At 40.5% G+C, this 26,201-nt stretch overlaps 1 protein-coding gene across 1 annotated transcript; it reads right to left on the bottom strand.

The window, feature by feature from the left end:
- Positions 1 to 251: 251 nt before the first annotated feature.
- Positions 252 to 13,418, bottom strand: hs3st3b1a (heparan sulfate (glucosamine) 3-O-sulfotransferase 3B1a). Its single transcript, XM_068719058.1, has 2 exons — positions 12,606 to 13,418; positions 252 to 2,409 (listed from the first exon to the last, which is right to left on the bottom strand). Exons 1-2 carry the CDS (start codon positions 13,097 to 13,099, stop codon positions 1,791 to 1,793), a joined length of 1,113 nt encoding a protein of 370 aa, XP_068575159.1. The 5' UTR covers positions 13,100 to 13,418; the 3' UTR covers positions 252 to 1,790.
- Positions 13,419 to 26,201: the final 12,783 nt, after the last annotated feature.

Genomic DNA, 26,201 nt, shown 5'->3' with positions numbered 1-26,201 from the left:
TTTTAACAGCGGCTTGAAACCTGACCTCACTTCATTTTGTCGGGTGTGGAGTGTTAAGGGTCACCCAGGGATATAAAAAGGAATGCCAATGTTTTCCACAATATGTCACGTCTCTCCAGATGAGAAACCTGACACTTTGTTATGTGTTTCTGGGGGTCATAGCAACAAAACCCACTCATTGATGGCAGCGGGGAGGCTGAGACAGCGTAAAGAAAAACGGTGCTGTGCTAATTAGCCAGTTGACGGTGAATTAGAGAAAGCAGTACACCTTTGGCCGCAGGGATCCAAAAATCTATACAGGGACGTTGGGGGCCGTGCATGAATGAGTGACACAAGTTCAGCATTTAAAGAAAGTATTACAATGACAAAAAACAGTTTTTTTATATAATTTAGTGCTAATTTAGTACAATAATCTAATATAGTAAGATAAGGGACTGTTTAGGATTTTGGTAAAACATATTTATTTCTTACTTCATCAAAAAGACATGACCGCACCTCTTAATCAGCCTCTCAGCCAAACCTGCTTCATTTCCATGTTTGTAAAGCAACGCATAAAGCAAAATAGTGCCGCTACAACAACTGGGTTGCAGTACATCATTATGGAATGACGTCTGTTCAAATGCTGACAAACGTTTGTCTATAAAGGTTGAATAAAACTCAACCATACATTAAATGAAATTGAAAAATCTGACCCAAGGTAGGTTCATTCTAATTATCCTCAGCTATGACATATATATATATATATGTATATATATATATATGTCATATATGATATATATATATATATATATATATATATATATATATATATGTGTATAAATATCCTTATTTCAGTTGGTGTATCATGGCTAAGGGCAGCATTAACACATCTAGTATCACCTGTGGTAAAAAAAAGAAAGAAAAAAAAACTATCCAGGATGATCCATGAGAGCCATTTCAGAGCAGATCAATGAATGTGATTAAGACATATGAATCATTTCCTTTTTGGAAAGAGCAATAAATGATAGGCATTATGAAGCCTGTACAGCAGGTTTTTGGATAAAAACATCCCAAAAGTATCGTGGCATGGCCCTCTACTGGTTCCTAATCAACATTCCTTTGTAGAAATAATATAAATAGTGGTTAAGTCAAAACATTGCAGTGGAAACATATCTTATTATATTAATTTGAAGTTGGCTCAAGGGTCAACCATAAACTTACTACCATTAATGGATCCATGTTTTATTGCGGTGCTCGTGAGATCAAGGGAGTGCCATCACTCAGGTCTAATTGACATGATGAGGAGCTATTACTGTATTGATCCACCTGGCAAGTGGCGCTGGATCAGCTGAGGCCTGTATCGACCTGACTAAGTGGGTCCACAGACCTCTGAGGGTCAGGCAAATGTTAAGGGGATATTACCAGTTGTTTGTAAAGTTGGATCTTGTTCAGTTTAAGGTGAAGCAAAAGAAGCATTTTGAAAAGTGATTATCCACATAAAGCCCAAAACAACCCCATCCTGATGGAAAACAAGGATACTGACCCTGCTCATAATACCCGTAAAAACATTGTGCTTTTATAAAAATGTTCATGTACTCAAAAAGGATCTAAAACTGGAACATGAAGTGTGTTGTGGATCATGAATGAACCTGGTTAGGCAGCTTAGTGAGTTAATATCATAACAATAAATTATCATAAAATAGACTTCTGAACTTTTTACACATCCACCAAATAATGTTCATACACTGTATAACAATATCTCCAGAGTGAAAACACAGACAAAGGACCAGCATGAGTACATGGTTATCCTCTCAATCCCAGCCAAAGTCATGACCAGTCATCTGGTAAAACCTGCTATTAAAGGGTTTATAAAAGTCCCTTAGCCTCTGCACCACCTCTGGGTCAATATTAGGATGGGTCCTGCCTTTGGTTTTGCCCAGGCAGTGTGGCTTGCTGTTCCACTCAGGTCTCTTAAGGCAGGGGAAGCCCTTTGCTGGGTTAAAGTGAAAATGCTTCTCTGTGACCACCCTCCGGAGCCCAAGAAAGTCCTGGACGCGAGCCATCTCACCTGCGGGGTCGCTAATCAGACGCTCTCCGCTAACAAACAGCAGCTGCTCCGTAGGGAAGTACTGCAGCCAGCGCTCGAGGTGCTTAGCGTACATGCCGATTTGAACGGCGCTCCATGTGGTGTCGATCAGACCCGCTGACATGTTCTTAAACGTCAGGCTCTCAAAAGACGGGATGTCCGGCTTCTTGGAGCGAGTCTGGGTGTAGTCTGAGATGGCCCGGGTGACAGGATCCCGGACAACTACAATCAGCTTTGTGTCTTTAGACATAGTGTAGATTCTTGCGGGGACCTCCTTGGTGACATAGTAGCTGGGGGTCTTCTCCATGGTCAACTGGCCCTCTGATGACTTGGGCATCAATTCCCTAAAAAAAGGACACAAACACACTGATTTACATTTGTGCTACAAGCACTTTATATGGCACAAAAAAACTCTGTACCATTGTATATTCTCTTCTTTTAAAACTATTTACAAAAAGGCCCCATACAGGAAGATGAGATAAACACTGACACAGTAGCTCCATGGCAGGTTTAAAGTACTGTCAGACAGAAGTAAGTCAATCACCATCAAGAAGACAATCATAGACATCATGAGCAACATTAACTGAATACTGTGAGTGTACCTAAGGTGACAGGAGCTGGTAGGTAAAGCAGGAGTCCTATCAATCATCTGTGATTGCTTGTGAACACAATGCACAGTTCATGACATGTTCAAAATACAAACCCTAAAGGAATACATTCATCTGCCCCGCTGCTGCATTTAATCTACCTTAAGACCCCAATCCTCTTTCAAAGCCCACAATCCTCACATTGAAATATTCCACACCTTCATTACATTATACAAAGAACGGTTTAACTGTGAAAAGGCAGCATTATGCTTCATGCCAAGACAGACGACTGTGACTGCACCTTTCTTCTCATGTTTGGCTGTAATTTTGTGTAAAATGGGAAGATTTGGAGGAGCCTTGCATTTCTCAGGAGAAAATGCAAAGCTTAGGAGCTGTCTATTCCCTTAACTCTATATTATTTTTCACCCTGGATGGCTCTGGTTGATCACAATATAGCCTGTTAACTGCAGCTCTGACTGGATAATGGCTAAAGTGAGCCAAGGGGGATTAGGACTAAGCCAAACACGCTGGAGCATTAGAGGCTGGTTGACTGCCTTGTTGGCTGGCTGCGTGGCTGGCTTGTCTCTGAAGAGAGAAGGAGAGAGGGAGAGAGATATGTGGCTACGATGATGAGACTCAATGGTCAGCAGTTAATCCAAGAAGAAATATTAGTGATGGACACAATAACCCAAACATAGCTGAGGCAGTGTCAGAGCGGTGTTCACTCTGCAACATGTTATGGTTTGTAAAAGGTTATGTTGCATCAAACTGTAATTTATATTAAAATGTTCCTCATCCACCCAACAATGTACAATGTACACTGCATATTAATTCAATTCAATACCACCACGGACAAGAGACTCGAGAATCACAAGAGTTGAATCAACTCTTCTCTTGCAGTGACCAACATTTACTGGTAGCATTTATTGAAGGGGTATTGCATTTGCATTCGATCTATCCAAGGTGTTTATGTATTACACATAGTGTAACAAAAAAAAGTATAAACTCCACACTAACTATGAACACTTCCTCACTTGTATTTGTGTAAAAGTATTTGCACATGCAGCATTTCTTATGTAGGTAAATTAAAGATACAATATCTTCTTGGGTGCTGATGCTTGTGAACACACCATCACGCTCATGTATGTTTTCTACGCTCATATAGTAGCAGAAGATGAGAAATTCAAGAGCTGTATATAATATATGCTTCAAAGTAACATTTGTGTCCCTGCTGTTCTCTATTAGAGTACCGTATTTTTCGGACTATAAGGCGCACTTAAAATCCTTAAATTTTCTAAAAAATTGACCGTGCGCCTTATAATCCAGCGCGCCTTATGTATGGTTACTTGTTGTGCTTATTGATCGATTTTATGTGGTACAATGCGCTCAAAAATCTGTCGAAATGTGTAAGTACGACTATGGTAAGCAACGAAGCCGCTCCACTCAATGGATATTCGGAGCATTACGGTACGCTGTGTCACTACCTGATCGGCCCCGTAACAGGAATGTAATGTCTAAACTAAAAGTGCATTCATGTGACGAGAGGGATTCGGGCATTCTTGATGCCGAAATCACACAGCTGTTTCACTCAGACACTGAAGATGAAGAATTCGATGGATTTGTGGAAGAGGAATGAATCGATAAGTGAGTGTATTTTTCTGTACCGGTATTTGTTGTTACAACTGAGTTGAATAAAGTTTGATTTACCGGACTGTGTTGTTTTGCTTAATGCGCCTTATAATCCGGTGCGGTTTATGTGTGAACATAGACACGTTAATTCACAGCGCGCCTTATAATCCGGTGCGCCTTATAGTCCGAAAAATACGGTATATTTCATACAGATTCAACAAATACCTTGAAAGCAAGAACAGTGTCAGATGTCTTGTTTCCTGCTATATATGTGGATGGAAATAGATACAAACCATGATGTGATGTGTGTGTTCACAAGCATCAGCCCCCCACCAACGTCCCCTCCCACAACATACCTCCATATTGACTTACCATATTATGGTTTAAGTCAGTCAAAAAGTCTTACAGCATTTGGTAATATACTCATGTTGTGATTGTGAGCGGTTGATCTAAATCAAACAAACGGGAAAGCAGAGCAGCCATGTCATTAAAGTGATTGCAATAATTTCCAACCATCTGTTGGTACACGCACAAGGAGCTTCAATATCCATCTCCAAACCCAGAAGCTTTCATCGTACACATGTATGTGGTGGAAAAGAGCTTAGCTTTAGTGATTATGGAAAAAGATGGCATCACATATTCCTTGCTTGTGCCATGCAAACACACAAGGGGTTATCTTTATTATGCCATTTCATCACCTAATGTCACCTGCTCTTTCTTTTCTATAGGGTCTCAGACATGCATTCCACTTTTCACTCCCTGAGTGTCGTGGTCACCATTGTATGTGGTAGAAAAAGCACAAACCTAATCAAGGTAATAGGTGGGAGAGAAGCAAACAAATCATTTTAGAAACCCGACAAGTATTGTCTGCATCTTTTGGCTTTACACAAGCAGAGTGCTGTAGGCCTTCCTTGGGGCCTCAAGGGACACAAAAACGTACTACTGTACCAATCAAACTTTCCACTTAGTCCGCGAGCAAAACAATCTGTGTGAGAAGGACATGCATTATTCATCTTAGCAGAGATAGAGAAGGGAAGAACATCTCTGACCAAGCGAGGAGTGAGAGAGTTGCCTAAGGGGGGCAGATGTAGCAAGCTTTCACAATTTGTTCTGCTTAATAAACAATGTCGCCTGGAACCAATAGCTTTCAGTGCATCCTCATTTATCAATCAGCTACGCAAAGGCATCATCATTCAGCTTCAAGGCAGTAAAAACACAGCGTGCTGACTTTTGCCCCTTCATGAATTTTGCAAGTTTCTATTTGAAAATGCTGCTTTACTCTAAAATTGTAACATCTAAGGAGGCTGTAAAGTCATAAAGCCAAGAGTCTGTAATTGGTGCACTGAAGATACATCTATATTGACGCTACACATAAACATCCTCTGCCCTCTAACCTGTCCTGTTAAACTCGCAAGAGAACTGCAGGGGCTGAGGAGATAATGGAGGGCGGCAGAGAGGAAGACTGTTAAGAGAATGAGATAAAGCAAGAGAGGAAGGAGTGGAAGGTGCATAGAGAGGATTAGATGGAATCAGGTGCACCGTTGGAGGATGGAGTCGACCCCCCTGACCCAGAAGCCTAAGTCTAAGTTTTAAGTCACCGGGAACTTTAGATGCTATGTCTGCATATTCCTGCTGCAGTAGCACAAGATAAGTCACCCCTACAGCAGCCTACAGACAGATATTAATCCAGGAGTTGTGTGTTGTGTAATTTGCCAGTGTTATGTCTGCTGGGCAGTCAGGTGTGTCCATTAAAGTGGCTTCTGGGTAGACAGTGTTTGAACGCTGGTGCCTTGTTTACATTCACTGCTATCAGGAAGCAGGTTCAAAGGTAGGGATCTACAAAGTTGCTGCGTGCTGGATGTTGCCCTCGCTGATGAGTTCACCAAAAACAAGACCGGTGCAGAAAACTCTGACAAGATTTACACTGCTTGTATCATGCAGTATTCTGCTTGACTGACTCTAATTGGAATCTGATATTTCAGAATTTCAGACCACTGTGCGAAGGGACTGCCCCAGAAAAAAAAAACTGCACATTATCTAATGTCATGATGAGTCCTAATCTCGCACTGCAGGGGTTGAGCTACTGTGGGAATCGCTCTCAAAGACAGGATGAGAGGTGGTGGTATGCAGCCACTTATAACAATCAGACCAATACACTGGGAGATGATTACCAGACAGATATCAAAGAGGAAAGCTTCTTAAGGGGAGGTGTTCTGTGGTCATTGCAGCTCATTTTATCATGCGTGTGAAAGTCATTGTCATTGCGCTCAGGACCTTCAGCATTCAGTATCTCAACAGCATTCCTGAACAACAGTGATAGTGCGGAGCATGCCTTTTTCCCATCCTCCATTATTACTATCAGTATGCAGAACTCAGGGCCACCTGGCAGTCTGAGGGAGACAGGCCTAGTCTGATGGGAAGATGAGGAGGAGGAGGAGGAGAGACAGTGCATGTGACATTCTGGCTTCCCACACACAACTGTCAGCCTTACATTAACACATAACAATTCGTCAGTCAGTTGATTTCTAGACCCAATGAGCACTTTTCTCAGGGTGGTGGTGGTGGAAAAACATAAACCAGCAATGCTAAAGTTTTACACACAAAATCAATATCATTGGTTTGTAGCTTTTGAGTGTAAACAGATACATATATTCAGAGAAACTTTGGAGATAGCCAAATAGAGCATGAGAGTGAGTCTGACCGGTGTTTTTTGTCTGCTTCCATTTTGGAGGACCGCTCAGAAGGAAAATTCCACAGGTGTGACCCTGACTTGAAAGATGAAATAAAGGACACAACCTACAGAAATGTACCTTATTTATATGAGCCAGAATATGTTAGCCTGACCAGGAGCTTACAGGGAGCAATACAAAAACACAAACCAACAGTGAAACCTTAAAGGGGATCTCCACCGATTTTACACAACAAAGTCTGTTTACAGGTCTTGGAGTACTACTGTGCAAAACATTGTATAAAAACTTGTGTTACTCCAAAGGGATCTGCACGGAATTTGATAAACTGCCTTACGTGTGTCACTTGAGTCAGCATCAGTTGGGGCGAAGAGTACGGGTTTAAAATTGAAAAATAAAGTGAGGTAGGAGTTACAAAGAAGTGAGCTTTCCAGACTTCTGAGTCTTCATCTCTGCATGAGGCTATTGGCTCAAGGCAACGAAAGCCACTGCTAGCATAGCACACCTGAATCTCCGTCAGGTTCTCATTCCAACTTGTCACATACTCGCGCTTTGTCAGGCTTTCACACTGGGTAGCTCAGCGCACAGTCGCAGTAGACACATGGTTAAAGTTGTGAATTCAAACAAAACCACCGAGGTTTAGGAAAAACATCATTGTTGGGCTTAAAATATAAGTAATAATAAATAAGTGAAATGTAAACAATGTTACATAAGTGCGGAACATGTCACAAACATCACTAACGTAACATCAAAATAACTCAACAACACTGGGACACTGGTGTTTGTTTGACCTTTCCACCTTCACTCCCTCCTTTCCACTCTGTGTGTTTTGGTTTTTATATCATGACATCACACTAGGAGTGTAATGCTTAGTCAGTACTCTTTTAACAAGCAGTACTATTGACCATGACCTGGAAAAAGGAGATGAAGACCACAAAGTACAAAGTGAATTCTCAATAGTGTGACAAAGGGACTTCAGAGAAGAGCTCCAAGACACCTGCCAGCAGCTAAAGTAACTACTAAATAACTAGATTGAATAAGGGAAACAACACTAATCAATGTAATCGAGTGAGCTTCAGTATAGTTGGGGAAAAGGTTTTGGAGGAGATCTGGGTGAACAAATGAACAAACAACTATAGCCAAGAGAGACTGGGGGAGCAGGTGTATATAACTTATGTGTTTGTGTAACCAAATGGTTGGTGGTTGAATATAGCAAACATGATATGTCAGATATAATACTGCTATATTCTGGCAATAATAGCATGCTAATATATTAGTAAAGAGCAAAGCAGTACAAATGGAAAACATTGGTCAACTGCAGCTGGGGTTGTCATAATGAAGCATGTTTACATCAATAATTATGGGCATTGTTCAAAACATCCATGATGGTAGTTTTCATTTAATAGGGCAAAGAAAACACATTCTTTACATATAATGTGACGTATATAGTGGTAATTCCCCATATGCTGGCCTGAGAGGATCAGCAAAAGCAAACAACACGTCAGAGAAGCAAACCAAAGATGGCTGAGGCAGATTGGTGCTTTTTCTCAAGTTGCTCTGACTTTCCGTCAGGGAGCCTCTGCAGTGGAGAGAAAGATAGAAGCAGGAAACAACACATTCTCTCTGAAGATACTACAAAAGAGAGAGATGAGGAAGTCAACAACTCAAGGGGATATAATGGAGTGAAAATGTTTTGTTTCTGTGTTTCCAAAGTGCTGTAATAAGTGCTGTGGTTTGACAAATTGCCTCAAGCAAAAGCCCAGGGGGTTGTTGCAGCAAATTAAACCTTCAACCCTTAGAATAGGGAGGGGAGGTGCACATTACCAGTATTGACAATCTGGTGGACTTAGGAACGCCAGCATCATTTTAGTCTATTGAAAGAAACACATTTTTAAAGTGCAAGTTTTTATGGTTTGTGGAAATATTTTAGGAATGTTTGAAACAACACCTAGCATGTGTGAATTTTTTTTTCTTTGAAGCATCTAATTATCAATGCAGTTTTCCCTTCTTTTCCTGTCAGTGTGCTGACACATTACTTTAAGATGGGTGATGTACCTATATCGAGAGCTCTCTCGCTTACGCCGATCCCCCTGTGTCCGTCCAAAGAGCTTAAAGTGTTGAGTAAGCAAAATTTCACCAGTGGACTCAAATGAACCTTCTCTTGGGAAAAACGTAACTTTTCCAGACAGAAATCTCTGAAAGTCAACTTTCAGGCTAAAAGCGTAGTGTTTGGGTCTTTTTCTTGGGCAGGTTCCAATGAATGCTCTTTCTGATGAACTCCTGCTGGGCTTCGTCAAAGGGCACTTTCACCCTTCTGAGCACATTTGCATACAAAGTGAAGGCAGAGAAAACATGTTTCACACTAATTGTCTGCTCTTTTATTGTCAGGGTTAATGCAGACCTCAGGGGTTCTCCAGCATCCCCTTTCATTGAGCTCAATAATACTGTTGCGCTTTTCTAAAGACTCACTTTAAATTTACTGCCCTCTATCTGCCACTGGCCTGCAGTAAGCCTCCCTGGGGTTTTAAGGAGGATTAGGCCATCTTCACTGACACCCTCAGTGAGTTAGTAAGAAGGCCACTCATTGTTCTATATATGGAGCCTCAAGAGGAAAAACACAATCTCAGCAATTAAGTCACATCTACAGTATATCACTCAGAAGACCTTAATATGAGCATGCATTCAGCAGATGAATAAGACATACGGGAGGAAGTTGGTGCTGTTATTAATGAAAGGAGGGGCCAAGGACTTGCCTTCTGTGTGAGAGTGTACAATTGTCTGCCTGCTTCTCTGTTTCTGCCGCTGGGTGACAACGTGCTGTATTGTGGTTGGTGTCCTGCTGTGCGGGGGCCTCTCCGCTATGTGGGGCCTCCAGCAGGATGGACAGAGCAGACCTCCAGCAGGATGGACACACCAATCACAGCAGATAAATGGCGTGAGCACAACTCAATGCCACCGCAGGAGCTGATAAGCCCACCCAGCGGACTGTCCCTCTCCCCAAGCCTGCACGCCATCAGTGTGGGGGCAATCATGTGAAACATATGGGGAAACAAATCCACACACACATCCATTGTGCATTTTGCTCTTAGCTTATCTTTAAGACCAACTTCTGTGCATATAAGACATAGGACATGGAGAAAGGTTTCAACAGGCTTGAAAAGGGTGTGCCAAACTGCTAAAATGACATGTGAAAATGCTCATTTATCAAGTTGACAAGAACTCATTCGTCCAACTACGGTGCGCTGCACCATAAGGCCAGGCGAGGAGTTTTCTGAGCTCCACTAAATGATCAGTAAGAGTTGACTCGATGTCATGGTGCTTTGCTGTATGGTTTCAACCTGTGGCGCAGGTCTCTCACTGTGACAACTCATGCCAAGTTGTTTTAATTAGCCAGATCACCTCTCTGGGGAAAAGATGAATCAGTTTTCCACATTCACAAGCTACCACTGTGAAAAGCTCGCTGGCATGTCTTAATTATATAAAACTGCTTCTTTGACAATTACTTACATAACATTTCAGAGTATCCATCTTTAATGATGGCTTCTGCTTCCTTTTAGAGATTACTCATTGTTAACGTGCACTATACTCGTGCATCACGTGTGGATTGTAGAAACAGCATGATAATCAAAACAAATTTCAAACATGGGATGATTTCAATTTGTTCTTGTTGCTCAGTCTGTAGAGATGGACAAAAGACCACTCTCCACACACTGATCATCCAAAAATGTCCTAAACCTGTCCGGAAATTCTTGAAGGAGCTTAGGCGAGAAGTCCTTTGAACAATGCTTCACTTCCCCTATTGTAGCTTTATGGAGCCAGCTTTGAAACAGTGTCTAGATCCTTTGACCATCGCCTGTTAATCCCTCGTCTCAGTCAAATGGACACTTGAATCTGCAGCATCTCATATTTTCTCTTATTAACAAATTGGTTGCTCTGATGCAAGCCATTCAATGTTAAACTATTTCCGGGAACATTTTGGGTACATAAAATATCAATCATTTCCACGAATGTGGTGTGTTTGTGATTTATTTCCAGTAAGTGCAACAAGTTGTATAACTGTGCAGCTGAGTCAATAGTAAGGTGCTTGCATATTGAGATTGTGAATCATGGTACAGTTGCCATGACAGAGAATACAATGAAAATGTTACGTTACACCATGTTGAAGGTGTAAGCAGCCTCAGGTCTCTCTGCATTTGACATTGAAGTCTATTTGTATTGAAGATCAAAACAAATAAATGCCGGTGAACTAATACCCTGGATCTCATAATCTTTATATCACGCTCCTGGCTGTTCAAGGCTGATGGCGTGATGTAACTTGCTGACACCTAACTATAATCCAAGGGTTGGTTCTTTCTTTGATCAGCATCCAGAATTCATGTCAAAGCTAAGTGGAAGCTTTGCTTCTTCTATTTCTACCTGGTGCCCCCTTCTTGTCAGAAAACCACATCATGAGTAAATCCAAGGACGGGTGTAAAAACATTCCCAGAACTCTGAGGTGATGAAGGTCATGCAAACAAGCAGAAAGTCGATAGTGGTTTGTAAATGAACTTAGCTGAGAAGAGTTGCCTCAATGTTAATTTTTAGTCTTATTAGAAATGTGTGTATAGTGTTGTGAACTATGACTTGTACTGGCATTAGAGGTTTTGATAGCACCTGCAGTTGTTAAGGCTGTAAGGTGCACCTTCTAGATGTTAAAATGTCCTGGTCCTGCTCTTCATAACGTATATCAACACTTTGTGGTATTCTATAAAATGCAATCACCATCATCTTCAACTTCATTTCTATCAATAACTGTGATTTTCTGTGAATTCCCTGTTTTTCATAAAGATTAATAATGAAGTAATAAACATGACAAACAGTGAACATATTTAATAAAAACAGTAGTATAGTGGAGTTTAAAGTCACTTTCAGTTTAACTTCCTATTATTAAATCACTATAAAAATTACAGCACACGTCAAACTTCAACCTCAATCTAATAAATGAGCATCTTTTTTTTCTTAATATTTGTATATCTACCAGTAGGTTCTTGTTATTTGTCTTTGTCAATAAAAATGACTTTCATTAATTGCATTGCACAGTATATCATTATTTTATTTTTTCACATTCTTGGTTCTTTTTGTCTTGTTTTATCAACTTGCACACCTAATATCCTTGGAAACTTTTAAAGTTTATTTATCACATGTATGTTATTTTTAATTAGATAAAATATGATGGGACTTGTCAAGGTAATGTATTATAGCACAATATAAGAACGTTAAAAGTTATATGATGATGGTCTTTTAAAGGAGCAAAGTATATATTTAAAATGCTGTTTTGGTGGTCACAACCTGATGTAATTTAAATTTAGCCGAGTGTAGATATTCCAGCCTACTGTTTTCATATGGATAAATCATATTACGTAGGCAAAAATTACATGAAGGTGGCACGAGGTGGAAATATATTTTTCAGACGAGGGACAATGATGTGTGTGTTTTATTCTGGAGAAGAGTTGCGCTTCCAGAGAGCATGAGATGCCCCTGTGCAAGGCGCGAGGCGCAGAAGCCCACTTTATGTAGATATGTAAATGAAGCATAGAGCTCAGTTGACTAACAATCTCAAAACAATTAATGTTTTAAAACAGCGGATCAGTGAGGTACCTGTACCACTCCAGTCCCTTGTCGTAGTTGCGGTCGAAGAAGTGCGGCTCTGCTCCCACCGCTCGGATGTCTGGATGCAGGCGCAGAAACTCCAGCAGCGCCCGGGTTCCTCCTTTCTTCACCCCGATGATGATCGCCTGCGGCAACTTTTTACTTTCCGACTCATTGAGGAAACCTGACATGGCATTATCATCCAACGCCTTCGCCTCGCCTCTAATTTCATCCCACTCTTCTCCTCTGCTGTCCAAATCGTTCTCGTTATTCAGTAAGTCCCTGGACGCCCCGAGAGAGGACTCCTGATTGTCAACTTCTGACTCGTTTTCGTGTCTCTTCACCGAGCCGTAAGTCAGGTTTGGCATAGTTGAGCAGTAGCCAACACAACAATAAATCATGTACACCCAAAGTGACAGCATTATGCAGAACACAAATAGTTTGTTTTTCACGTGGGATGATGGCACAACATGTAGATTGTGTAGAATCGGACTATATTCCATAGGACCGCCGTGGAAAAGTTATATTCCAGTTAACAGGCATTTTGGCAACGGCGCCTCACTCCTCTGCCATGACTGAGTTCCTTGAAAACCGGTGCGCAATTTCCCAAAAAACAAAGTATAGCCAACATGGAAACTGATATTGAAATGCGGTCGTTCACCTTCTGCTTCAACCCCAGTTCTGCTTGGAAAAGATGATGGATGTCTTTATTCTTGATACAAACAAAAATGTGGAAAACCAATAAATAAATGACAAAAGACGCAATAATGATATCGCCAGGTGAGCGATACGCACGTCAGGGACTAAGTTTGTCTCCCATCACTTGCTCTCAGTGTGTGAGCACTCCCACAGCAGCGTCAAGTTATCTAGGCAACAGCATCAAGCATGCCAGAATATCAAAATCCTTTTTCCGGTAGAGCCTTTCAAAGTAAACCTGGTTAGGCTCTGGCGCAGTAGGCTTAATAATATATATATATAATCTCCTGGGAAATGAATCTAGCCCTTGCAAAATACGTCTGTTTTACATATATTTGCCACCATGATAGATGGAAATATAAATAATAACTGAAAGCTAATGCTAATAACAATTATGAAAATAAACAACAAATTGGGTTAATTGAGCATATTTGTTCTATTAGTATTTCTATTTTTTAATACGTCTAATAATGTAGGCCTACTCGTCGTAAGTGGGTTTATTTATTTATTTATTTTTGTCTATTTTGGACACTGGTAGGCTACTCTTCCAGTGATTTGCTGTGCTGTGCTAAAATATTCATTAGCAGCACTTTTATTTTGAAAGCTGTGAAGGTTCCTGTTCTTTTCTCTTCTCTCTTTTTCATGTTCATTGACACAGCTCTGTGTCTCAGAAACACAGGAGGCGGATGACTATCAGAGGAGTTTCGCAATCTCTCCAATCTGTGCATGATTACAGCATTTTTAATGTCAAACACTGGATGACATTAAAAACCAAGTCAATTTTAGAGGTAAATTGTGGCTCGCTTTAATTTGCAATTATGATGGAATAAGCATCTTTTCTTGTTACAGTATATGTAGGCCTACAGCTGTTTGAGAATAACATGAAATCAATTATCAAGTTAGTCTCTCGTTATTTGCTATAATAACATAAATGTGACATTTTGTGTCAAGTAATTTGAGCTTGATGGCTTTTGTATATTACATTTTTAATCACATTGTAAAAATATTAAACACGTAACACGATGAATAGTGCTCTTTTTTCCTCATGCTCTAAAAAATAAGCAACAAAAGTATCCCACAACAACTTAGAATTGATTACTTGGATGTTTACATCTTTAAATGCGCACTTCTGTCATTTGAACTGTATCCAAACGTCAGCTTTTGATACCAGCACACAAACAAGCGACATGAGTTTTTTTTTTTAAAGTGTTACGGATCAGCTGTTTCTTTAACAGCTTCACGCTTTTCCTGGTACTGTGAGAGGAATGGTCCAGTGACTCAAAGTTAATTGGCCTCATACCCCTTTCTAATTGTCCTTGTAATCATTCCAAACAACGTGAGCACGCCATTCTGCATAAAAACGATTTAATAATTTACTCTTTAGGGGTGTGGTGGTGAAGAAGATGTGTGACCATGACTTTTGAAATGCCACCAAAACTTTGGTGTCTGTGTGTGTGTGTGTGTGTGTGTGTGTGTGTGTGTGTGTGTGTGTGTGTGTGTGTGTGTGTGTTTGCACCTCTTCTTGATTCAGGGTCAAAGGCCTTCAGTCCCACCGCACCCCTGAGCAAGCAGAGGATTAGCAGGATTACCCCAGAGCTGCCATGTCAGTCAGAGTTTCACCAGAGACAACCCTGCCCCCTTCATCTAAGCCCCTTATCTCATCTCCCAGACACTGCTATGTATGATATATATGCTGTGTGTATGTGTGTGTGTCTTCTAATCCTAATAGGTGCATTTCCACTGTGCATGAGCACAAGATAACCTGTTTGGGAAAATGTGTGCGTCAAGGGGTTTGGTTGCAGCTACACAGTCATGGTTTGCCCTTTCCGCTCTGTGTACAAACCATGTTTGTCTTTGCACAGCATACTTGTAACTCTCTGGGAGGAAGTTGAGTGGTTTAGTTCAAGTGTTGTTAGAGTATTAACTTTATGGTTACTCTGAAGTCCAAAACACTCTTTCCTGTGTTTAGCAAAAGGAAAAGGCCATTTATACTGTAAGTTCATGTCTTTGCCAGATAGTCTTCCACAACCCTTTATTCCTACACCCAGAGCTCCCAGTGTGACAACACTACCAGTAGATATAACTATAAGGAAATCACTCTACGTCTGTTTTGAAATAGTAATATGTTTCCCTAACTTGTCCTTTTTATGACAAAGTATTAGTCACAACCAAAGTTTTCCTGACAAATTCAGTCTGCTCTTGCCAAGTGTAAGCCCACTGGAGCACTCTTAAAGAGCACAGCCAGATGAACAGGGTAATATAGTATGAATGATGAATGTCTCCTTAATAGATCAAAAATATTACCCTTGGAAATGTTGCAACTGACACAAGAACATTGAATCTGTGTGAATTAAACCAAAAGAAGTGTGCAAAAGTATCCAGTATTTACACCGGAAGAATTTTAGGTGCCTACAGAGTAATATTACCATCCCACCTGACTAATGAAAGTCCAATATTCACTGAGCAAACTTTCTTATCCAGCTAGTTGCACAATGTGTCTGCTGTTTAATGTTGGGCAGGTAGGATACAATGGGTTAATCAGCACTTCATTGCTGAAAACAACATGATTTAGTCCAATATCATTAAGCTATATATATATATTTATACAGTACCTTAATAGTGCAAATATTTATATATTTCACTCTTACTCTATCCATTTCATAAATACTATAGAAAATATCATCCTACTCAATTAACTACCCTTTCTATTTCTAAGTATTGGGACTGGGTATAGGTGATGCTTCAACTCAGGATAATATATGTGACATTGTCAGTGACCCTGTCTTTGCGCTTACTAAACATATCTATGTCTGTCTGTATTCAAATATGTGTATCGAGATACAGTATGTGGGTATGTATATACCTTTATATGTGTATGTGAATATACCGCAAATATGAATACTTTGGTTCTAGGTAGATTATTGATGGTTTCAATTGTAAAAAAAAAAAGCTAAGGCCCTTATCTTTTATTATTAAAAAAAATTAAATAATGTGTTCATTCAATTATTCATGTGTCTCTAGTATCTCTCTTAGAGTAAAAACAAAGGACACCTTAGGAAGGACACATAAACACACAAGCAGACAAAGTTTTTCCACTAGAATTGTGTGAGCTGATTTGTACCATCTGTTGTGCTTCATGTTGCACTGAGACAACACCTCACACACACACACACACACACACACACACACACACACACACACACACATACACACAGATGTGTTCACTGTGTGTCATCTCACAAGGACTCAGAGAAGTAAACCGGACACACTGAAGGGAGTGCTTGACTTGTTCTACACATCCTCAACACGATTACACTAACTGAACCGTGTTAACACACTCCTCTTCTGCAGCCTAAACAGATGACATACACAGCAGCTCATACATGAAAACCAGACGGTTTAATAAAGTCCTGCGACAGAACACACACTGATACTGTATCGTCTGTCGTATCGTATAGCCACAGTATAAACAAATGCAACCTGATCTGACCTTGGTGTATTTGGTTTGTCATTCTTCCATTATGGAGCAATTTTCTAATTTAGTGAAAGTAAAAAGTTCTGAATTTTCACACAAGGAAGTTGCTCTCTTCATTTTGCTTTGTTGCTTCATTTCAGCAGAAGAAAGCCCAAGGCTGTGTGTTTCTACCTAACAAGGACACATGGGGTGCCACACAACTGCCTGCACAATAGATGTATAGTGCTGCTAACAACCTGTACGTGCTTATCATATTGTCCAGTCAACATTTTTTTGAAAACTCACTTTTCAGCATTACTGCAGTTGTGTTAATAGAGTGGGAATCAGGTGGATTTGTGAGCCCTGCGTGCTCTGCGTATAATCACAATCTATGGTAAGGTCTAATGTGCACATATAGTCTAATACACAAATAAACATACATCAAGTTGCACTAACGTCACTGTTGGAGCAACCTCCAGATGTCAGAGATCTGAGCCCATTAGAGGGTAAAGTGGACTGATGGATGATCTCATCTGCCGCTCTATCCCAGAAAGAACAAACAAATGCAAACAACAGAAGGACCGACAAGGTCTTACACACGCAAAGCCCTCAATCTAATGACAGGGTTATTAGGTGAGCCTAGAGGCAGATCAAGACACTGCTCTGGCTCCTTAAGTCCTCCTTCAAGGTATTCAACTCTGGTTAAGGCCATTTAAAATGTCTATAAATTCTCTGAATCCGTGCTAGAGACCATCTTATCTTCTGTTAAGGAGAAGCCTTAGCCTGAGCGGATTTCCCTACCTTGATCCTGTACAAAAGGTCTTATTTCTCACTGCTGTCCTCATAGACCTGGAAACAGCCCTGTGCCAGGTTGGCTTAGTTTAGATGTTCTGGTCCTGCCAAGTCTTGCACAAACAAACAAAAAAAATCCTGTAATGCTGTTAGCTTGTTTATCATAGGTGAGTGAGACACAGTTGCTCTAACCAAAATAAAAATGCATTGACTTTCATGCTTTTGGGAATGAGTTTTTGTGGATCTGGATGCAATGCTTTAAAAAAAAAAAAAGAATCCGGATCTCTCCTCAAACTGCTGATGACAATCACTTTAAGAGCCTTTATCAAGTCAGACCAATGAAAGCTCTTCAAACGCTTGTTATATTATTGGATTAAGAAAATTACCTCATTCTGACATGCCCTATTTTTTTTGCCCTTTTGTTACCCTAAAAGGAAGTTTTTTTTGTATTGCACTGTGCACAGACCATAACTTTTTATAACTTTTTATAGCACTGGGGTTGAAGTTGTCTCAAAAGTTCTTCAGTATCAAAACACGTTTTGAATTTCTGTAATCATATGAGTTGTCTCTTCACCACATCCAGATGGTTCACAAGTTCATCATGCAGCATCAGGTATGATACAACACTTCATTTTCAGGTCTATTTCAATTTAGTTTATGTACAAAAGAATATATGTAGAGCAAACCTTCTGACAACAATTTTCAAAGTTAAGTCAAATTATATAACCATCAGTAGAAGAGGGCCATGTCAGAGCATGGGGTGAACATTTCAGTCAATTATTAGCCATTATATGCTTTTTAGCTGTTCTGTCTTATGTCTTATGGGTTTATATGTCAAATGTCAGAAGATGGCAAGCGTCATGAAAAGCAAATCCTATTTTATAGCTGCTTGTGCTTCAGGTGTTACTTCTCCTGAGAGACGGTTACCATAATCACATCAGGGTGGATCATTACATCTAATTATTAGTGGAAAACTATAGGTTTGGATATGAGATGCCTTTGATATCTGACGAAGTTTTATTATGTACAGGAAGATAATGCTTTTATTTATCCCTTCTTCGTCTTTATTTACAAGCTGTCAGTGTGTTTTTTCAACCCTACCACTGCTTTATTATCATACAGATAATAACTTCAAAGCATAATGCAGCCTTACTATTTGACCATTTCAAAAACAGATCCTACCGGTCAAAGAACACATGTTGACTGTGTTCAAAAGGCTGCGGCGAATATTCACTGGCATCAATGGCAACTAGAAACCCTCAAGTCGAAGGCTTGGAGGCTGTTGGTCCCTTAGGGGGTATATCCTGGATGAAAATGTAGCCCATTATTCGAGCTGAGAACAGGTGCTTTCAGCAAAGAACACTGCATCATTATGGTCCTGTGGGAAATGAGGGAAAATATCAAGGTCCAGGAATTTATGATGTGGCCTTTTAAAAGCAAAGCAGATCAGATGCCGGGGTTGTGAGTCAAACTAGAAAGGCCATTTATAGAATAAAGATGGAAAAACAAGGAACGCTTATTCTACATTAAACAGGAATGGAAGAGAGTTTTTCTTAACCAGCATACTGTGAGTTAATTGGACACGCACATGAACATTATGATTTGGTCAAAAAGCTATTTTGATTGTGCCATGTATGATGGATTCCATTCATTATCGTAATTATCATGTATCACTAGATGACTCATAAACACATAAAACATGTTGCAACTATTTTATGTTTTAATCTTTTTGTCTAGTTTTTAAAAAAAATTGTGGACACACAAAACAAAGAGCTGAGCATGCTGCGGCGTGGTTCTTAACCCATTTGCTTGGTTTGTGACTTAATTATTTGACGCTCTCAGCCAGTATTTATTGTTCAGTGGAGAGACTGTGCATGTCAGCAAATACTCTGAGGTCACAAGAAAGCAGATCTGTGGCCAAGAAAAAGTTCTCACTGCAGCTCCGTCTAGGTGGAGCTCCTCATGAGACGCGTTATGCTCCACATTTCCACCACCTCTCCTTCCCTGTGCTTTTGTTTTAACATTCCTGGCGAGCCTCTTTACTCACTTCCCTTTCATTTACCTCAACAAGTACTTACCAATCCTGCTTTCCTGCTTCTTTTCCGACATCTTGAGCATCTCTAGAGCAAAGTTAGACAACCATTGGCTCTAAAGCTATAACTCACTCAGGGTAACCTACTCTGCCTCTTGCCACCCATGTTGTTGATCAAGCCGTGCTCTCCTGCTCTGTGCTCACTGCTCTGTGCTCACTGTAGCCTTCATCCAGCGCCATGGCTGCTGTCAGACAGGATCACGCACTTTGATCTGGGCTGGGATGACAAGGCTGTGTGGTCCCAGCGCCCCAGGCCTCCTCTGTCACCACAGGCAGAATATATCAAGGTCACTCAGGGGAACACACGTAAGGTCTCCAATCTACCTGTATAATTGGGAGCAACACTGGGTGTGTGGAACACAGCTAACGACTACCAAGGGCCCGACGCTGAGGCACTACAAACTTACATTACCTAAATTACATATTTAATTAAAAGTCAAATATGTCTATGTGCATAACAGGCACATTAGCATAAACTACAGAAACAGATTAGTGGTCTCCGCTTGTTCTGGGATTAGGTTAATATTGACGATGAAGTCCATTTCATGTTTTATTGTATGATGAGTGAAGAGCTAAACTTTTTTTAGTAAAATTACATTTCTGATTAGTTCTTCTGACTTGATGGTTATTTTAAAAAAAATATGTTTTTTGTGTATGGGGGGCTTTTTATGTGGCAGAATTTATTTATAAAATTTCTTTCAGTCATATGTTCATTCTCTCTGCATGACACAATAAATAACATAACATAACTAACTATAGCTGTACTAAACTGCAGACATGCAAGTAGTGGTTATAGCTTGTAATCATTTGAGAACAGTAAATGATCTATGGAGCCTCAGTGTTGCAAAAGGTGTCTAAGAATACAATCACCGCTCTGATTGAAAAGTAACTAACTAAATACATTTCCAAGCAGACCACTTAAATAAATAAGAACAAGCTCAAACACGCATGCTATTTGTCTCTGAACTACACTCATTAGACATATAGTCATTTTTCAGTCTTCCTTTGGTATTTTCAATCAGTCATGCAATTGTCATTTCCGCTGACTTTTATTCTCTGGAAAGCTGTCTGAAATGAAGTAAAGCTGGTCTGTGGGCAAGTAGTCAACCCCCTGAGGAAGAGACAAGACAAACATGATAAGAGGCTGTTGGTAAAATTACAGACTGCAGCCAGCTCTTAATGGAGTTCAGCGCAGGGTTGAGGGAAGGAAGGTCAGTCAGTCATCGAAGCTCCTACACTGACATGACGCTTCCTACATTCCTCAACACCAATGTCAACAGGAAAAGAGGCAGATTATTATTATCAAGTTCAACCTTTTAAACACAGTCCTGAGAGGACAAACTTGCAAACTTTAAAGTACTTTATGTCCTCAAAAAACATTAATTTGAATGATAATAAACTGAACCCACATTAACAAAACATGAAGAAACTGTATGAAGCCAATAGAAACAGTGCATTAATGATTATAAAGTCTCCCTGCAGGGCTAACCATGCGCATTAGCATTGGATAAACACACTGCCGCACTTGAAACATGTTTAGCGTATGCATATTTCATAAGGGTTGTGACAGTCCATTGAAAATTCATCTCTTCCAGATTTACAGCACACACTACAGCAGTAAGGGTGGGCAAATACCATAAACCACTTAAACCATCTTTGGTATACATACTTTCCTAAGGTCACGATCAAGATTTTTTGCCAAATGTACATTACACAGGTCTTAACTCAGGGATTCAGAGCTCTCTGAACATTTGATTTATGGACCGGTAAGTGTTCAGTTTGGCGGAGCCATTCTTAACCTCTCTATAGCGTTACGTTTAGGTAAGTGCTGTTGGTTCCAGCACTCTAACTTTGTTAGCTCCATCTACATTTTACTTTTCCCATGGTCCATGAGCAATCAGCTGTAATATCCTGCCTGTAAATCTCTCTATCACCAGTTGCTGCCAGCCCAGAGAGGAGTTGGCTTGTCCCTCAGGTTGCTCGCCTCACATCATAAATCCTGGACCATCTGAGCTCGATCTGTCTTTCATATCCATGAAATGCCAAGGCTACCTCACGGCCTTGGTTTCCAAAAGAAAAGTCTAGGTCTCAATTCAAATGTGCTGTGTGTGTGTGTGTGTGTGTGTGTGTGTGTGTGTGTGTGTGTGTGTGTGTGTGTGTGTGTGTGTTGTGTTGATGTGTAAATGTTCCATCTACACCTGTACACCAACAATATCAAGATGTGGAATAAACAGCTTTAGTCTGCAGTGGTGCAAAGTAACGAAGGACTGTACCTTTTCCATTTTCTCTTTTATTATTGTTCTTTTTATAATTTATGATTACGATAAAACTTAATTGATCCCTAGGAGGAAATGAACAAGCTTTGCAGCAGATACATTGTATTCAGTAGTTCAACCCTACCTTTACCAGTTTCAGTATAACATGATGCATCAATAATTACCATCCAATAATATGGTATAAATTATTCTGAACAGAGCCATTATGCATAATGAGTGCTTTTTCTTTTGGTCCTTGTATATTTTGTTTCCAATACTTTTGTACTTTTACTTAAAGTTACTATGAGGTACTTTTTTTGTTGATTTTGACAGTCCATGTGGACAAAGTCAGTAGCTTTTTCGAGTACCAGAATCTAAAAACTCTCATTTGACTTTAGCAGGGTCTGAGAGTCTGCTCCTCTCAGTCCTGGTTGTGGTTCTCCTGTGCCTCCAGCGTGGTGTCAGTGTTGGCTCCCAGCGGAGCAGCGAGGAGAGGCTCTGCTCCTGGAAGAGGTGCCTCGGTCCCCGGTTGCTAAGCTCCCCTTCGAGCTTCGACTGCATATCGAAGGCAGCAATGAAGCCAGATCTGGGTCTGTCCGCGGTTGGTTGGGCGCTGTTAGAGGCATTGCTGGAGTCTGAGCTGAATGAGTTTCTGGTGCATGTTTTAATCTGATTTTGTGAGGAATCCGACCCAGTGGGACCGATGACAAGCATTAAGAATAACCATATATAGACAAGATCTTCTTGTGGTGTCATCTCAAAGCATCAATCAATGCAACTAACTGCACCATTAATAACTGATGCTAGTTTGCAATGCCAAAACGTGGATGGGCCTTTATAATACAGAAAACGAGAGAATACATACAATAAAAATTCAATGCGATAAAATTACCATTCACCAATCATTCATGACTACATGGCTGATGAATGTATCAACTTGCATTTAAAATGATCCATTTTAAGATCTGTGGATAAGGGGTTTCACATATTGATCCCCCAAACAGATTAAGCCATCTTTTCTCACAGACATGTGTTTTCTATTCATGCTCTCTTTCGAGCAAAGCCTACCGTTTATTACGTGAGTGTGCTTGCATGTACATACATGCTCTGTCTCTGAACACAATATATTCACAATACACTGCAGCTGGAGCTCACCACACCCCGGCAAGCAGTTATTGAGTTGGTATTCTTTGCATCCTAGAAGATCTACATGATGAAAGGTGTGGTGTGAAAGGTGACACCTTAATAGCTGATATGAAAGCACCATCTTCTCAATTTTATTTCCACACCTTATTAATAGTTGAGTTATCTTGTTAAAGTGATGAAGTCTCCACCATCTTTGGATTTTCCAACGAAAGAAGCATTTTCCTGTTATATTTACATCTCTCTCTAGAGTGCCCAACATGCCATCAGTCTTAAGTGCTCAGCTCTTGTCTCTCAACTCCAGGTCGACTCACCAGCAGGCCTGCATTTAGTGTCTGAAAGGTGTTTGTGATAACCATCATTTTCTGTCATTTGATGCATGTAAAAACGGCCTCTGTAGTTTAGACCTGTAATATCTTTCCCCCTCAGATGTTGCAGCGTTTTCATTAGGCCTGGCGCTGGGCTAACTGGGGCTCATTATGGCCTTAGATATCCCTTTAAAGACTCACAACAAAGTCTGGCCTCGGCACTCCGGCTTACCTGAAAGGGCTGATGTTAATGCCTATGGTGAGCGTTGTCTCTCCACACCCAGTCTGCTAGAGACAAACTGTATCAACTACAAAGAAAAGCAAACCGCAATGCTTCTTGCACGTTGTTTGACTCAAATCTTAATCAGTGATTGATCCCTGATTATATTGGGTGTGGAATTAACATAAAAGTGAATATCTCTGGATTAAAAAAGGGACTGTGAGTTATAGCCAGAGGGTGTACAACTCATGGTGTCTGCCTGCTGCCTTGCACACAGCTCCTTGATGAATATGTCACACTTTTCTTTAATGACAGACCAAAGGCTTGTAGCGACCCACCCCTCACACCCAGACTGAGTGATCTGGGTAATACGATGCTATTTGTCTGAAGATAAAACACAAGCATGATGTACGTGGCGATAACGCAAATCTTCCCCTCTGCTGACCGGGCAGCTTTTAACCTGATCTCATAAGGTGCCATTAGGTGCTCCCTCCCTGTGCTCTACCCTTGTTTGTTTTGAGCAAAGCTAACACTTGATGCTCCAACATTTTGTTTCCAGCAAGACCTAACCCATCTAGACTGCATGCAAAGATCTTGTACGTGTCGCTCTGATACCCCGCATCAGTGCAGCAACTACAGGTCACTGTCAAAGTGCAGCTCACATATCACTAACAGGAATGGGTCATCAGGTGGGGAGGGTATGACCTGGGATAAGGCTTCAATTGGTGAACTGGGAGCCAATTAGTCCCGAGCCGCCCACTAGAGGAGCATAAGAGTGAGAGGAGAACACTCAGTCATCCCACTCACAGAGAGTAACAGCAGGAGAGCAAATGAAGAATGGTCGTTTCATTTTTTTTTCTTGTTTTGGTCTCATGAGACGCAAACCTGGGAACTTTTCAATGATATTTGGTGGTTAAAATCCACCTTTGAATTCCCTTGTAGTTTGACTTCATTTTCCTCCCCCTGCTCTTTCTCTGTTCATTGTCGAGGGATTAGCAGTGAGAGCATTTCTGAAACAGGCTAGCGGATGTGAAGAATCATCCATGCTGATTTAGAAGTGTCTAGAGACACTCTGGAGAGGTATACGTTTTGAGGGTTGGGGTTAGAGTCAAGAAGACCCCCGGAGATGCTTTCAGAAATACTCCCTGTTTTTAGGGGGGGGGGGGCAGAAGGGGTGTCTGGACTGGGACTGGCCAGTTCGTCTGAGTGGGGACTAATGAAAACAAATGATCTGACAGGGTCAAAAGGTTGAGATCAAGGCTGAAGGATCCTCCGCCCCTCTCAATTTCCAACTTGGGAGATTAATGAGGGCATTGAACAGCCATTTCTCAGTATCATTTACTCCCTGAGGCCTCAGGACCCTGTGGTAGTGGTGTGCAGCCCACCTGTTGGCCTGTTAGGGCCATATGACAATAAGCCAGAGGGCATCAGTCTTAAATTGGGTTTGTAATTGCTCTGTTCTGTTACAGCATGAACAGGAGCAGATATTAAAGTCTTTGCTCGAAGCCTCCAACAGCCTCTTAATTGTCTTGTGCTAATGAACTTGCTTTATAATTTCACAGTTGTTGAAAACACTTTGCTGAATTCAGCAGATAAACATACACCAAGTGAAGCGATTCATGTGGTATGTCTCTGTGTTTGAACATATTACACGTTTGCAGATATCCTAAGTCAACGGCCCAGTCATGGTGCTAAAGCTGGTGCTTCACATTGTAGTGCTGAAGATGTTAAGTGGTTTATAAGACAAGACTGCTCCCTTCTGGATAGTTGAAAGCAGTACAGAGTACCAAAAAACCTCATTAAAAAGTCAGAACTGCCATATTTTTTTACTTTCAGAAGGAAATAAAAATGAAGGTCCCTTTAATAATGTATAGTTTCTATTAACATGTAAAATTATTATATGAAAGCAAAATTTATTTCAAAAAGTTATTTATTGTATCATTATTACTATCATTAGCAATCCCATTATGAGCATAACGACAGCAGCCAAAGTATAGTAGGCTTTATTGTATTTGTCTTTGACATTAAGAATGTGTTGGTACCACTTTGTAACCTTTAGTTGCATTGGCACACAAAAGACACCAGATGGAGATGTTCGCCAGTCTGACTCACAGCAGTGAAGGTTTTGTTGGATCCCACTATTTCAAGGGGGAGTAATATGATAGAATAGTAACTAATACCACAATCATTGAAAATCTGTGAAGGAAAATGTCTCTCTGCGGATTTATAAATGTTATTCAGAATTTGTTTGAATTATTGGGCGACGACGATTTAGTTATTATTATTATTATTATTTATTAATATTGTTATTATTTGACCATCCAGATTCAGCCGTGTTTGTGTTTCCCCACACACTTGAATTACTTTACAGTCCCTGCCTCCGGATTTAAGCAACATTATACTGCAGCTAATTAAAGTGCTATACAGATAAAATGTATTATTAACTCCATTGTTGTTCTCAACAGCTGAAATAGACTAATCAATGGGATTTAAACACGTATTCAAATAAACGCCTATTTGATCACGCCGCATAGCCCTCTGGGAACCGGCTAGGTTGGATTATTTCTTGAGCATCAGCCTTGATTTACTACATTTCCCACACTGCATTGCTGCGCAACCGCGACTCGTCACTGCTGTCGCTCTCT

This window comes from Cebidichthys violaceus, unplaced genomic scaffold, assembly GCF_023349555.1.
Source record: "Cebidichthys violaceus isolate CVI_PGR_0920_01 unplaced genomic scaffold, fCebVio1.0.p SCAF_23, whole genome shotgun sequence".
In the NCBI taxonomy this organism is placed as follows: Eukaryota; Metazoa; Chordata; class Actinopteri; order Perciformes; family Stichaeidae; genus Cebidichthys; species Cebidichthys violaceus.
This window is presented reverse-complemented; position numbering and strand designations above follow the sequence as displayed.

Excerpts from the sequence above, each read along its gene's own strand:
- hs3st3b1a (XM_068719058.1), bottom strand. The coding sequence starts at position 13,099 with ATGGAATATAGTCCGATTCTACACAATCTACATGTTGTGCCATCATCC. Across the intron at positions 2,410-12,605 it reads AAGGGACTGGAGTGGTACAG|GGAATTGATGCCCAAGTCAT; the intron begins GTACCTCACTGA and ends TCCTTTTTTTAG.